At 49.3% G+C, this 15,780-nt stretch overlaps 1 protein-coding gene across 4 annotated transcripts in view; it reads left to right on the top strand.

Moving 5' to 3' along the window:
• The window catches only part of CAD (carbamoyl-phosphate synthetase 2, aspartate transcarbamylase, and dihydroorotase), a 359,331-nt gene that overhangs the window by 277,991 nt on the left and 65,560 nt on the right, over nucleotides 1-15,780 (top strand). For 3 of the 4 annotated variants that reach the window (XM_086928147.1, XM_086928144.1, XM_086928145.1), the window contains 2 exons: nucleotides 1,850-1,897; nucleotides 10,018-10,184. In XM_086928147.1, the coding sequence (XP_086784273.1) occupies nucleotides 1,850-1,897; nucleotides 10,018-10,184 (215 nt within the window). The remainder of the gene's footprint in view (nucleotides 1-1,849; nucleotides 1,898-10,017; nucleotides 10,185-15,780) is intronic. The other variant, XM_086928146.1, reaches the window with a different exon arrangement.

The raw sequence follows: 15,780 nt of genomic DNA on the forward strand, positions 1-15,780 counted from the left end.
TTTCCACCACAGCAAACCTTTTTAGATGCTTCTTCTTTCCTCAAATGGGTCCTGCTCTCCCTGGGCAGATGTCAGTCAAGCCCCAATCTCTAAACTTTCCTTCCCATGCACAAAATGGGAAGCAGTAAGCACCATTATGAAGTTCCTTACCTTTCTAGTGCATCCTTAGGCCTAAGCATTTTGAAAACCTGGTGGATGCCAAATTCACAATTGTGCCCTTAGTGAGTGTAGTAGTGGTATGTTGTGCCTTCATAAGTAGAAATATAGTCACCTGAATTCACTTTCTGCTCAGCACCGTCGTATATCATTGCGTTTCTCATTCTGTGCCACACTTTCAATAGACTGGATTATTCTGCCCATGTTAAATTACTCATTCATCCCTTCAGTCCTTGGTTTCAACTTCACCAGATTCTCTGCCTGTAACTGTGAGATCTTCATTATTAACATAGACATGAGTTTTGCACGAACTCTCAAAAAGTTTGTGATCTAGTGCCCTTAAATATGCATCTTGAGAGTGACCGGCTCAGTAAATTCTTGGCTTTTAATGAGGAAAAAGAGGCAAACTAACATTCAGATCTTAGGAGCCAATTCACCACGTTTAGAGATGTGAGGCTTCATCTAAGGAACTTGGAGCCTAAATATTTTCTGCATCCAATATGTAGAAATAAGCCTGTGGGAATTTTTAAGATGATGAATATGCAGGACAATTGATTATCTAGCAAAAGAATATCACCAATAGTAAGTAGCTAATTCTTCCTGTGAACTCCCACCATCAGCACAACTTTGCTTAGGAATGTGCAATTCGTTGAAAAGGCTAAACCGCAGAGGATGGCACCTGATAAGGCCTTCTTCAGACTGAGTAGAGGCCAAATAAGTTGTGGTGTGGGATCAGTTGAGGGAGGAAGGGGCAAGTTTTTTGTCTTCAGTTCAGCAGGGCGGGGCAATAATTATGTAGCATCAAAGGTAGCTTCTAAAGTTTGATAAATTAATACTACCAAATGAAGTGTATTATGTCGTAGAATCTCCTAGCTTTACACCACTTATGTGTTCCATTAGCTGGAGGTGTTTTCCAACTGCATGGTTTGTACGATGGAGGGTAGCTGCAACCCTAAAGTGTGGAGCACAAGCTGGTGTACTGGCTTTCAGGAAAGTCCAAATAATGACCAAGATTGGAGCGGCAAAGGTTCTTATTGATCAATTTTTAACTAATCCTTTTTAACCCATTTTAAAGCCTCCAATCAGTTGAGAGGAAATAGTGTGTGGCCTGTTGTGACATCTTTAGTTTGAGATCTCCGTGTAGTGATTTTGTAGTGGGCGTGCTGGAAATCCAAAGGGGACCTGGTCACCGCACGGAAAAGATAGCCAAGGCAAAAGGTCCAAACCATGCAGGATTGTTTATTGAAGGTTTCAGCCTTGCAACATTTTTCAGCTAATGTGGAATGCATCGAGTGAATATAGGTTCCGTATCATGCTCATTCACTTTCCATACATACTGGTGAGCTGCCTTTGACGCTAAAAACAAAGTGTCAGAAAATCTGTGCTTGCTATTTCAAGACCTGACAAGCTGGCCATAGTCCTTCTGCCCTATGGTTTTAATTCTGGATCATTTCGCTGTTTTCAGTTATCTAGTCCTTGTCTGTCCCTCATTGATGCTGATCTTGCTCTTGGTAAAGCTTCTGCAGCAGCTTCACCCTCCAACATTGAGCAGCAGAGCTTGGCAGACCTGTTTTTCTTCCTCCATGTGTGTCTTGTCTTGTTTTATGTGGGTAGTAGCGGTGCCAGTTGTAACCTGTGCCGATGTTTTCACTGACCTGTTTGTGTGTTCTGGTTATGCATGTACCCGTCTCAGACCCCGAAGAGCTGAAGGAAAAGCTGCAGAAGAAATCAGCAGACCCAGGTTTGAGCGTCTTGTTTTCACCTCTCAATTTTGTGTTGTGCTTCGAATGAGTGACTTCCTTTTGGGTTCCTCCTAGGTTTTGCTTGGTGATTCCCAGTGATCCTCAATCCTTGATTTGGTCGCAAAATTCACTGAAACATACTTTTCAATCCTCATCTGAAGCTGACTGAAAAACCGACTGTTTCAACAAATTTAATACTGACAAATGGTCAACTATGTGTCTCCGAAAACAGATTCGATACCAAAAATGGTGGTCTTGCAGTTAGAGTGGGGAATCCTAGCCAGCCGTTGGACCTATATCATGTTCAACGTGTTAAACAGTCTTTGATTTGTAGCCAACAGCGCTTCACTTGCTGGGATTTTTCGATTCGCCAAAGTGAAACTGCAAAATCCCAGAATCTAACATTTCCTGGCTAAAATGTCACAAGTGGCTGATGGTCTCAAATGTCGTATGGACGGTTATGAGCTTTGTAAACTATTCATGTGTGTTTTTGTTTCCAAGTTTGTCCTTGCATATTTGTTTGTCATTCATTAATGTATTGTATCTAAAATAAACACCAAAGAAAATGTTCTTGCATTTTTCACAGACCTTAAAGATTTTTTTTCTTAGTGTGGCTTAGTACTGTAGATGTTAATTTACTTTCAAACAATGAAAATTCTACATGCTGTGTTTCTTTTGCTGCTTCTGTACACATTTATGTGGCAAGAGTCTGGTATGCTAGGCGGACCATGCTTATGTTCTATATTGATAAGTTTATTAATCCATCTTATTGCCTTATGCATAAGTTCCTGCGCAGGAGTAATGACTTTGTGCAAGATGCCTTGGCTTCATTTTCATACAAAGTTTTCACTGCACAGATAAGGTGCTTGACTGTGTTAGAGTTCAGACCTCTGGGCTATGTGGTCTGTGCTGAAGAAGGGCCTTCTCTTGCAAGGAAAAAATGATTTACCAGAGCCAGTTTAGGATTTGTTTTATCAGAGTAATAGTGGATTTAAAGTTGGACAGGCTGTTCGTTGGTGCGTTTTTTGGTGTTGTGTGCAGAACATATGCTGGATTGATGGGCTCTTAAATGGCAGAATCAGATCATTGGTAGATTGCAGTTAGTCCACACTGTGGTTAGTTAGTGGGCTTGTATAGTGTAATGAGATATCTGAAAGAGACACGTTAGTCATAGATTCCTTACCTTAGAATATCCCCAGGCGTCAGACTGGATCCGAAAAGTTTTGCGTAGCAGTACCCTAGGCGTCGTCTGCGGCTCCGCGTCCGTCGTCGTGGGCGCCGTGATGACGTCGTCGGAGTACTTAGACGCCGCCTCCGCGTGCTGACGTCAGTTCTTCTTCTTTTTTTCCGCGCCAGCCAGCGCAGATCTGGAAAGAGCAGTTCCCTAGTCACTTTTTGACTAAACTTTTGTGATCTTTTTTGATCCACTTCGAAGTCTTTACGACTCCGACGGTGCCGTTAGGGATGCCCGGATTCAAGCATTGCGACGAGTGCGACCATACCATATCGGTCACGGATCCCCACCGCCTGTGCCTGATGTGTTTGGGCGTCGACCATGACGACGAGGCCTGCTCCGACTGTCGGGCCCTTTCGAGGAAGGCCAGGCGGGAGCGGTCCCGCAGGCGACTCGAAATCAGCCAGTCGGCCCCGCGCCGTGTGAGGTCCCGGTCCCACGGGAGGTCGAGGGACAGGTCGCGGGGACGGAGCCGCCACAGCTCCGGGAGTCGGCGCCACTCCTCCGGGTCCAAGTCGTCAGGTAAGAAGCACAAGAAGTCGAAGAGACATCATCGCTCTTCCGACTCCCCCCCCGAAGCTCGCGCGATGCTGCCGGGGGTTCGGGTGACACCGCCCACGCGGCTCCTCGGGAGTCGCGGGCGCCGCGTCCGGCCCCATACCCCCCGGTCCCTGGGCTGAACGCGACGCCGGAGGAGATCGAGCGTTTCCTCATGGCCATGAGGTCCCTTTCTCCTCCGACGGGTTCTGCGGCGCCTTCGGGCCCAGTGAACCCGTCTGGGGGCCCTAGTGGGTCGGGGGCTACGACCCCAACGCCGTCGGGTGCTTCGGCACCGGCGCCGCAGGGCCCCACGATCCTGACACCGCCGGTGCCCTCGGGCCCGGCGCCGCAGGGTACAGCGGCCCCGGCATCGTCGGTGCCTTCGGGCCCGGCGCTGCAGGGTGCCGCTGGACCCTCCTCGGGCGATGGACCGTCCCCGGTGGACCTCACGACCCCCCCGGGGTCGGTCCGTGTGGTGTCCCCTCCGGCGTCGTCCTAGGGCGGCGCGGCCCCGATGCCTCCTCTCAAACGGTTCCGACGTCGGGACGACGCCTATCGGCGCCGCTCTCGACGCCGTTCGGAGATTGTCATTTCTATGAACCGTCCTCATTCACTTATGACCCTGAATCTCAGGAGATGGGGGAAGAGGAGAATTGGGAGGGGTCTGAGGACCCTCTGACAAGGGAATGTCAGTCTAACATGGACTGGACAGGAGTCCTTGGGGAGGCCAGTGGCCTGGACACCTCTCCAGACACTGGATTCGTCTCTCCTCCTACCGTGGCTTCGGAGGAGGGCGCTACATACAGTGTGGTGTTGATGAGGGCTGCTAAGGCCTTGGGCCTTGAGCTCCCCGTCGCGGCCGTGAGGACTAACCTCCTCACTGAGGTCCTTAAGCCGCAGTCATGCTCCATGGAGCCTCTGCTGCCGTTTAATGAGGCCTTGACGGACGTTCTTTTGGGCACTTGGTCCAGGCCTGCTACAGGTTCGCCTGTAGATAGGAACGTGGCCAGACGCCACCGCCCGGCCCCGGGCGACCTATGTTTCCTGTCCACCCACCCCACCCCCGAGAGTCTGGTTATCCAGGCCTCTAACTCCCAGACCGCCTTCCCGACGGCTCCCCCCGATCGGGAATCCAAGAGGTACGAGGCCTATGGCAAAAAGGTGTTCTCGTCCCTTAGCTTGGGACTGCGGTCTTCCAACACCGCATGCCTCTTGGGCCGTTACACCCACTCTCTGTGGGAAACGGTGGCGGAAGTGCTGCCAGAGTGTCCGTTGGAGGTACGGGCCAAACTCGGCCAAGCCCTACTGGAGGGCCGAGACGCAGCGAAGTATTCAATCAGGTGCGGACTGGATACTACTGACTCGCTGGGCAGAGCGATGGCTACGACGGTGGCGATACGACGCCACGCCTGGCTGAGATCCGCCAACTTCTCGGCAGACGTCCAGAATACACTCATGGACATGCCGTTCGATGGCCGTCGCCTCTTTGGCGACAAGGCAGACCACGCGCTTGAGCGCTTTAAGGACTCCAGGGCTACGGCCAAGTCCTTGGGCCTCTCGGCCCGCGCCAGCAAATGTGTGCCTTTCGCTCCTTTCTTGGCCAGGGAAGGGGCGTCCCCACGCGGGCCGCCAGCCACTTGCCGCAAACTGTCGTCCAGCGTGGCGGCGGCCGTGGAGGTGGTCGGGGAAACAAGCAGAGCCAGTCCACACCTGCCCCCGCAGCATCCGCCTCTAAACCCTCCTAGTCCGTGCTTTTCGGCCCATGTGACGCCAGTGGGAGGCAGGGTTCGCCATCACCACTCTCACTGGCGCACAGTCACTTCGGACAGGTGGGTGCTGCAGATCGTCCGAAGGGGCTACTCCCTCCCCTTCGAGACGACCCCTCAAGCCATGCCACCGCAACACCACTGCGTATCGGGGGATCACTTGCGGCTCCTGCAGGAGGAAGTGTCGGCCCTCTTGGCCAAGGGGGCCATCGAGCGCGTTCCTGGGCCAGAAGTAGGACGTGGTTGCTACTCCCACTACTTCCTGGTACCCAAGAAGGGCAAAGGGGGCCTACGCCCTATCTTGGATCTGAGGAACGTCAACGGCTTACTCTGAAAGGAGAAGTTCAAAATGCTGACACTAGCTCAGGTCTTGGCTGCCCTAGACCCAGGAGACTGGATGGTAGCGTTGGACTTGCAGGACGCATACTTCCACATCCCCGTCCTGCCGGCCCACCGGCGTTACCTGCGGTTCACTGTAGGCCTCGAGCACTTTCAGTTTACCGTGCTCCCCTTCGGGCTTACCAGCGCCCCACGGGTGTTCACGAAGGTGATGGCGGTGGTCGCAGCTCACCTGCGCAGGTTAGGGGTTTCAGTCTTCCCCTACCTAGACGACTGGTTGTTGAAGGCGGGCTCGCCCCAGGCAGTCGTCAACCACCTCCAGACTACGGCGGATCTCCTGCACCGGCTGGGATTTTCCATCAATGTGCCGAAGTCACACCTGTGCCCCTCTCAGAAGCTCCTTTTCATCAGAGCGGTTCTCGACTCGGCGCAGTTTCGGGTTTACCCGCCCGAACAGCAGGTTCGGGATATACAGGCCCTGATTCCGATCTTCGGGCCGTTATCCCGGGTTTTGGTCAGGTTGATGCTGCGGCTTCTGGGGCTGATGGCCTCCTGCATCCTTCTGGTGCATCACGCACGGTGGCGGATGCGGGCTCTGCAGTGGGACCTGAAGTTTCAGTGGGCCCAGCACCAGGGCAACCTGTCCGACCATGTCCTGATCTCGGAGGGCACTGCGAGACAGCTGCAGTGGTGGCTCACGGACCGCGATTGGGTCAACAGCAGATCCCTCTCCCTTCCCCAACCGGAGCACGTGGTTGTGACGGACGCGTCCCTCCAGGGCTGGGGAGGCCACTTGGGAGAGGCGGAGATCAGAGGACTCTGGTCTCCGGCGGAGTCCCGGCTCCATATCAATCTATTGGAGCTCCGGGCGATTCGTCTGGCACTGAAAGCATTCCTCCCGTCTGTCCGAGGGAGTGCAGTGCAGGTGTTCACGGACAACACCACCGCTATGTGGTACTGCAACAAACAGGGCGGGGTGGGGTCGTGGACCCTATGCCAGGAGGCTCTGCGCCTCTGGCAATGGCTGGAACATCAGGGCGTGACTCTGGTGGTTCAACACCTGGCAGGTTCTCTGAATGCCAGGGCGGACGAACTCAGCCGTCGGTGCTCGATGGATCACGAATGGCGTCTGAACTCGGACGTGGCGCAAGGCCTCTTTCTGCGATGGGGAGAGCCTTGGTTAGATCTATTCGCCACCGAAGAGAACGCGCAATGTCATCCGTTCTGCGCGTTGGAATTTCCAAGGCGGCACTCGCTCGGAGATGCTTTTCGTCGCGAGCTGCGGTCTGTTGTACGCCTTTCCGCCTATACCTCTTCTGCCCAGAGTGCTGAAGAAGATCAAGCGCGACAGGGCCCAAGTCATCCTTGTGGCTCCGGACTGGGCACGAAGGTACTGGTATCCCGAGCTACTCAGTTTGTCAGTCGATCCCCCGGTTCGTCTGCCTCTTCAGGAGGACCTTCTGTCGCAGCAGCAGGGGACGGTCCTCCACCCGAACCTGTCCAGTCTCCACCTCCATGCATGGAGATTGAGCGGCGACAGTTGAGGCCATTTGACTTGCCTCCTGAAGTTTGCAACATCATTCTGGCAGCCAGGCGTCCCTCCACAAAGACGGTATACGCCTGCAGGTGGAACAGATTTGTGGCATGGTGCACAGCAAAGGCTGTGGATCCCCTCAATGCCCCTCTTTCTGAGGTTCTTCTCTTCCTTCTTTCTCTTGCCCAGCAGGGCTCTGCTCTGGGCACTATCAAGGGCTATCTTTCTGCTCTTTCAGCCTTTCTGAGGCTGCCTGACCAACCTTCTTTGTTCAAGTCCCCTATCTTAAACAGATTCCTGAAAGGCATCACTCATACCTTTCCTCCTGTTCCCTTCGTGATGCCTCAGTGGGACTTGAACCTGGTTCTAACATTTTTGATGTGCGCTCCCTTTGAGCCACTTCATAACTGTCCTCTTCGCCTTCTTTCTTTGAAGACTGCCTTCCTGGTAGCCATCACCTCTGCCAGGAGAGTGAGTGAGCTCCAGGCTCTCTCTTGTAAGCCTCCTTTCCTTTCCTTTCAGTCCATCCGGACAAGGTTGTTTTGAGGACTAGGCCCTCCTTCTTGCCTAAGGTGGTCACGGCCTTCCACATTGGGCAGTCCATCACATTGCCCACCTTCTTTCCGCCTCCGCACCCCTCGAGAGAGAGGAGGAGAGGCTCCACCGTCTGGACCCAAAACGTGCGCTCTCGTTCTATCTGGATCGCACACGCCAGTTCCGGGTGGATGATCAACTCTTTGTTGGGTACGCGGGCGCTAGGAAAGGGAAAGCGGTGCACAAGAGAACCATTTCTCGATGGATTATCATGTGCATCCAGGCGTGTTACTCCTTGGCTAAGAAGGAACCCCCTGTTGGGCTGAGGGCTCATTCCACTCGAGCCACGGCCACTACAACTGCCTTGGGCCGAGGTGTGCCCTTGCAGGACATTTGCCAGGCAGCTACGTGGGCCTCGTTGCACACGTTTGCTAGGCACTACTGCCTGGACAGTTAGGTCCGGAGGGACGGCTACTTTGGCCGTTCCGTTCTCCAGGACTTTCTGGTGTGAATATTGGTTCGCAGACCCACCACCACGGGGATGGTATTGCTGGGGTATCTATTCTATGGTAAGAATCTATCACTAACGTGTCTCTTTCAGATGCACAAGTTACTACTTGTGTAACAATATATCTGTAAGAGACATTAGTTAGTGATAGATTCCTTACCGACCCACCCATCCTCCCCGTTCTGCGAACCGATATCTAGGGTTAAGGTCATCCCCTTTCAGGGCCCTAGTTTCTTGGCACCAGTGTCGGTTTTTGTCATGGCTCTGCGCTTCTGGCGCGGAAAAGCTGTGGCTAAGAACTGACGTCAGCACGCGGAGGCGGCATCTAAGTACTCCGACGTCATCACGGTGCCGACGACGGACGCGGAGCCGCAGACGACGCCTACCGACTCGCAAGGGTACTGCTACGCAAAACTTTCCGGATCCAGTCTGACGCCTGGGGATATTCTAAGGTAAGGAATCTATCACTAACTAATGTCTCTTACAGATATATCGTTACACAAGTAGTAACTTGTGCTTATGGCACATTGGACAGAGATCTTCTGGTTGTATGCGTTGGGCACATGACCCTTGGTGGATTGCAGATGGAAGGGGATGGGTTGCACCCGGCTAATGAACGATTCAATGAGGAGAACTCTTTGGAGGATAGATTTGCATCATTTATTGACTTATGCATAGTTCACGCCATCAAGAAATCCTGCTGTGATTTTTGTGCTTGCTGGGGAGTGGTAAACTGTGGTACAAGGGTAATTGGTGCATGGATAAGTGTTATGATCAAGCAGACTTCATCTTGAAGGAAAGCATGGGGGCTAGATGTCTAAAAGCTTGGAAGACGTGGCAACCAGTATTTTGATAGGGGCATTAATTGTTGGTAAGTTGAAGATGTTTGTTGATTGGCTTAGATGACAAATAAATCCAAGACTGGCAATATGCAAGGAATTATTGATTTTTGTATGTATTTTGAGGCTGGCTGATTCAGTCTTGGCTGATCATGGAGGTCTTGGTGGATTTGTTTAAGGATCTGTCCTCCCGGTATTCTAATAACAGGGAGAAACCCAAAGTGGTTTGGGAGGGAGGGGGGGGGGCGGTCCATAGGGCAATTGGCTTTTTATGAGTGATGTGTTTGGACACTCCTAGTGCAGGTTTGTTTTGTATCAAGTTGCAAGAGAAGCACGTTCGCTCAGGTGAGGCTTGCTGGCTGTGATCCGTAGAGCATATTTTCTTTTAAACTAATCAAGTCAACGAAAAGATGTGGCCAATGCTTAAGTAACTGTGCTAAAGCTTCTCTCACTAAGTTCTTAGCATTGCCCAATTCGCCATCCACTTTCTTATAATTTTTTGCGTGATGAGAAACTGATTGATTCACAGTTGAGTATATTTCCTGCATGCAGTGGTGTATGCTTCACCTTGGTCCACCAGTCAACCTCATTCAAACCCATTAGTGACCTTGCTTGCATTCAGGAGTATCACTCAGCCGTATCTTGCATGCGCCTTTAGTCCCTTTTGGCCAAGCATAGCGCTTCCTCAAACATTCTACTTGGCGTCCAAAATGGAAAACGCTGCATAATTGCTGATTATTTAAGGTGGCTAATCATAATTTTCCTCATTTGTAATGTGCTGTAAACCCTTTGCCAAGCTTTGACCAGCAAATTGTGTGTTTCTAGAGCTTCCGTTTCTTCAGGATGGATATCCTCACCCTCCTCCACTTCCTAGAATCAACTCTCCTCAGAACATGGCCATGCAGAGTGGTCCGCACCCACAGATATCGCCACTGCTCCACCCTCTTATTGGTCAGCATGTGCTGTCTGTCAAGCAGTTCACCAAGGAGCAGGTACTTTGTTTTTTTATTGACCAACTTAATGGCTGCCTATATGTACATATAAGTTGCTGATGAAATTTGTCCAAGTTCATTTGTTCATTTGTTGTCTGAGGTTCAAATGAAGCTCAGTGAAGACGTGTATTGGAGAAAGGTTATATGTTTAAAACCCTGCTAAAACTTCCATTATTAACCCATCTTCTCAAACTTCATTTTTTGTGATTAAGTTGTGAGCCTGTTCCACTGAAACTTGCGAAATGCAGATTAGAATACTGGTATAGCTGATTACGGTGTCCTTCCCTCCAAGCTCATTAAATTTATAGCTGTTGTGTTGGTGATAGCACGAACGATCAACACTTAGTTCAGTTTGTGCTGTGCAGTATTTTGTAATAGTTTGAAAATAGATTTGCTACTATCTTTATGGTTTGTAGTGTTTATCTATAACACATTATTGCCCAAATTGTCTGCTGTGACTGCCCAAATCTACAGAAGGAAACTGTATTCTCAGTTTGATTTTAGATCTAAACTTTTGGGTACATTAAGTGAGATGAGGGTGTGGCAAGCTTTAGTGCACTTGTAGAAAATCCATGTTTTCTATGTGATCACCCTGTATTTTTTGCCTTTTGCTGGACCCTTAACTTTTGCTGATGTTAGAACTTTGTGTACTTTAACCCTCCTAAACGGTGGTAATGAGCCTGTGGTCCCCACCCCCTTAAATATGGTTGAATTGGCATCTTCCTAATTGGTTTATAACTGGCACAAAAATGTACCCAGGGCCTGCAAGTTAAATGTCGCTAGTAGACTGCGAGACCTGTTGTGCCATTCACTACAGTGACCATGTAAAACATGGCTTCAGGCCTACCCTGTAAAGCCGGACTGTAGTGGTGTAAAAACTGCAATTGGACATGTCAAAATAAAATCTTTAGACTGGTCAAAATCTCCTTCTGAAATATTAAGTCCATGTTATGTAGTCCACAAGGCAAGGTGCTTGAAATTTAAAAGTAGGGCTTATACAAATTTAATCTTAATGTCCTTACAGTGATTAGCACCCAACAGATATTTTACACTATAGCAGGCCTAGCTATCTTTTGTAGAAGACCAGAGTACAGATTAAAATCCTAATACTATATCTTGGGACTAGCTAGAAAAATAATTAAACAACTGTTTTTAACATCTATTAAAATCCAATTCAATGGCGAAGTAGGATTTTTAATAAATATTAAAGGAAAGTGACTTTTAAACAGATACCTGTTTGATGCATGTGTACTGTAGATAAACATTCTTTGTGCACTCCTGCCATCTAGTGATGGGTCCGGATGTTTGCAAATTGTTTTTCTTTGTAGAAGTATTTTCCAGTCACGAGGTAAGGTGACTACTCCTTTCGGTGATAGTGTGCATGGGCATTAACTCCATTGTTAGATTGTTCTGCCAAGGGGTTCGGATGCGGTTTGCGGCGCTCCGGTTCAAACCATTTTTTGGGATCCCCTCGCTGTGCAACTCACTGTACCCTCGTCTGTATTGTTTCGTATTCGGCTCGCCATTCTCCGCGTGTTGAAAAAATAGGAAAACTGTCTTCGGTATAGAAGACGTTGTTGGCGCCATTCGGACCTAGCGTGTTGGTCGAATTACATTCAGTTTCTTACTATCCAGTCTTCTGCCGATGGAACTGACTCAATTTCAATTCTGTCCTTGGTGCAACTCCAAGTATCCACACACTGACCTGCATAAAGCCTGCAACTTGAGTCTCTCACAGGAGCACAAGGAAGAAGACTGCAATGCTTGTCTATCGCTCCGATAAAAAAAGACTTTCCGGGACCATCTGACTCGACAAAGGGACATGCAGCAGCAGAACATCAAACACACCCCTGGATATCTTCGTAGAAGATACCTAGCAGTAGAAAATGGAGGCGGCGGCAGTGGAAGATGCCTTCTCTATCCAAGCATCGGACACGTATCTGGAGATTGAGCTTGAGTCCGAAGAAGTTCCAGCGATACAGGGTGCCATGAGTAATAAAGCCCCTTTGCCTCCCAAACCTACTTCCTCCAAACAAAAGGTTTCTGGGCCACCACTGCCTGTTGGCCATGGTTGGCACCGAGAGACTTCTTCCAACGCCTCGCCCTCAGGCTTGGCACCAAAACAGACAAGTCTACCGGTTCGGGCCTAAGACGATACCCATTCTGTTCCGAAACATTCCACACCAAAAAAGAAAAAAAACAAATCCAGCTCGGCGCCAAAAGAAAAATCCACCGGAGCAGATTTTGGAAAAAATTAAAAAAGCTGGATCTGCAGAAGAAAAAGGACATGGATACTAGTCATATTAACATTGCTCAAACCCCTCCACCTATTCCCATTATTCCAGAGATAGATCCGCTACACATTACACCTTTCAGTACCCTAACACACTTCCTGATTTAGGAGAGGATGACAATAATTCTAATCAGCCACCAACTGATCCTTGGAATGACATTAATATAGATCCACCTCAATATACAGACCCTGATCTATACCCATCAAAACCTTCCCCTCCTGAAGATAATACTGCATATCAGGAGTTGATTGCTAGGGCAGCCAATTGTCATGGAATACCCTTACACAAGAGTTTTTTATTTGCTACCTCATGCAACATTTTTGTTTTATGTGTTTCCTATGTTGAAAGGGATGATGAGGCAAACTAATGATATTTTTAAAGACCCAGTTAGAGCACACATACTAACATCTAGGGCGTACAAAAATAATAAACCCCCACCATCTGACCCAGCTTTTATTAGGGGTCAGTTGCCTTTGGATTCTTTGGTGATTTCTAATGCCTGTAAGAGGGTAAAACCACCTCCAGATAAAGAATCCAAACTAATAGATGCGTCGGGCAAGTGAGTAGTTGCTCAATCAGCGAAACCATTGGTGTATAGCTAATACACAAGGCCTGCTGTCCTGATACGATAGAGCTCACTGGGATGAAATGGAGCAATTATTGCAAAATTTCCCAGAAGAGGGGGCAGGAAATAGTACAGGAAGGTAAACTTATTTCTAATTCATCTATCCAGTGTGCATTATATGCTGCAGGGACTGCAGCTAGAGTAATCAATATTAGCATTTTGCTAAGGAGACATGTATGACTCCATTTCTGGTTTCAAACCAGAATTTCAGCAAACCAAGAACACCTATTTGGGCCTCAAATGGACCAATCCAGTGAAAAGATGAACGATACTGAAGTAGCAAAATCTATGGGAGCACTTCAATCTTTTTTTAACAGCGGTTCCTTTTGTCTCTTCTTTTACAGAGGAGGTTCCAAAACAAATACCACAGATGCAGCTGCATATTCATACAATACACAAACACAATCATCGCCCTCTACTGGATTCTACAAGGGTGGTTATAGAAGAAACCATTTTAAGGAAAGAGGTAGAGATACACCAACCTGCACCTCAGTCTTCTAACAAGCAGTGACTTGCTTCAACAAGTGCTTCCACATCTACAGCAAAGCAACTTTATGTCCACACTATACTTAAAGGACGCATACTTCCATAATCATGTACACCAAGCACATCTCAAATAACTCAGATTTGTGATAGCAGGAAATCACTATCAGTCCAAAAGTACTCCTATTTGTAGTAACTACTGCATCCAGAGTATTTACAAAATGTCTGGCAGTAGTGGCAGCTCGTTTGAGAAGACCACAACGTCATGTCTTTCCGTACTCCTCCAAGCCAACACTCAGCAAAGGTGTCTACAGATCACTCAAGCTACCATAACTCATTTATTCACCTGAAGCCCATTGCTTTACCCTGCCTGGTCTCGCGCCGGGACACTCACGAGTAGCTGTGCGCGTAATACATGTATATAACAGAACATAAACCTTCTCCATCAATTGAGATTTACAATCAATCCCATCTTCAACCCTCACAACTGCAACCATATCTGGAAGCAATGATAACCACCCACACAGCTCTAGCCTCTCCCAGTGCAGCCAGAATTCAAAACTTTCAAACTTTAGTACTGCAGTTTCATACCAATCAATACCTAAGAGTCCAAACTTTCGAGGGGGCGTGGCCAAGAAGGCGGGCTGACCAGACTTGGTTTCCTTCAGCTCCCCGACCCTGAACCCGTAATAGCCCTCATAATCACTGGAAATACCCCCATAATTGAAGCGTTGCACCCCGAGGGGGAATATTGGTGGGCGCTTACCCCTGGACTCGCCTGCTGCCTCAGAAGTGAAGTTACGGGCTGCGGAAATCCGAGGCACGGACTGGACGGCGGGGGTGCGGTGAGAGCGTCTGAGCTCCGGAGGACGGGCATCGGAGAGAGAGCGGGAAGGCTGCCAGGACAAGACTACACACAGAGTGCTCCGGCGCTGGAGGGGCGGGCGCCGGCGGCCGTCCGGGGAAATAGACAGCTCTTTGTTGGCTACGTAGGCGCCAAGAAAGGTCAGGCCGTACACAAGCGGGCTATTTCATGGTGGGTCTTTCTGTGCATCAATGCATGCTACTCTTTGGCTAGAAAGGAGCCTCCAGTGGGGCTATGCGCCAATTCTACTAGGGCGACAGCCGCCACTACTGCTTTGGGATTTCCCTTGCTTGACATCTGTCAGACAGCTACGTGGGCCTCGCTGCACACGTTTACCAATCACTATTTATTGCCTGGACAGCCAAGTCCGGAGAGACATCTTCTTTGGCCGTTCTGTTCTCCGGAACTTTCTGGTGTGATCTTGGTTCGCAGACCCAGCACCGAGGTTGGTATTGCTGGGGAATCTATTCTACGGTAAGGAATGTACGTGTTTCTTTCAGATGCACAAGTTACTTACCTTTGATAACGATATATCTGTAAGAAACATTAGTGATAGATTCCTTACCGCCCCATCCATCCTCCCCATTTCTGCAAACTGATTTCTAGGGATACGGTCATCCCTATCAGAGCCCTGATTTCATAACACCAGTGGTCAGTTTCTTGCATGGCTCTGCGTTCCTGGTGCAGAAAATCGTGTACAGAACTGACGTCATCCCGGCGACCACAACACCGACGACGGGCGCAGAGCAGACCGACGCCCCCTTCCGACGCGTAGCGGTACTGCTGCCGAAAACTTTCCGGATCCAGCCTGACGCCTGGGGGTAATTCTACTGTAAGGATTCTATCACTAACTAATGTTTCTTACCGATATAGCGTTACCGAAGGTAAGTAACTTGTGCTTCTGTTGGTTTTGGTATGAACGGACTGACTTTCAGTTTCAGGTCTTGGAATGTGGTCAGGAACATGTCTGCCACAAATTTCCTGAACCATAAGGGCACTGGGACGCCAAAAGTTCTGGAATCTGGGTAGCCTTCCTCGGCTGACAACACAGGCTCCCAACCAAGGGCCAAAGTAAAAAAAAAAAAAAGTTAACATTTCTTAGGAGTTACAAAGTTGGCAGGAGAGGTAGGTGCAGGCACTCCCAGGGAAAGTGGTGGTTCAGGCTAACACTCCTCAGTGACTGAAGGCAATTGATCCTCTAGTGGCTCCAGATGTTGTTGTGCTCCAAGGCAGCTGGCAGGCATATCTTCGTGCCTCTGGCGCAGTTTGTCCTTCAGTGTGCCCCAAGGAAGTCCTTCCAGCAGCATGACTTGAATGGTCTGTGAGGCA

This window comes from Lissotriton vulgaris, chromosome 6 (genome assembly GCF_964263255.1).
Source record: "Lissotriton vulgaris chromosome 6, aLisVul1.2, whole genome shotgun sequence".
NCBI classification, from domain to species: domain Eukaryota; kingdom Metazoa; phylum Chordata; class Amphibia; order Caudata; family Salamandridae; genus Lissotriton; species Lissotriton vulgaris.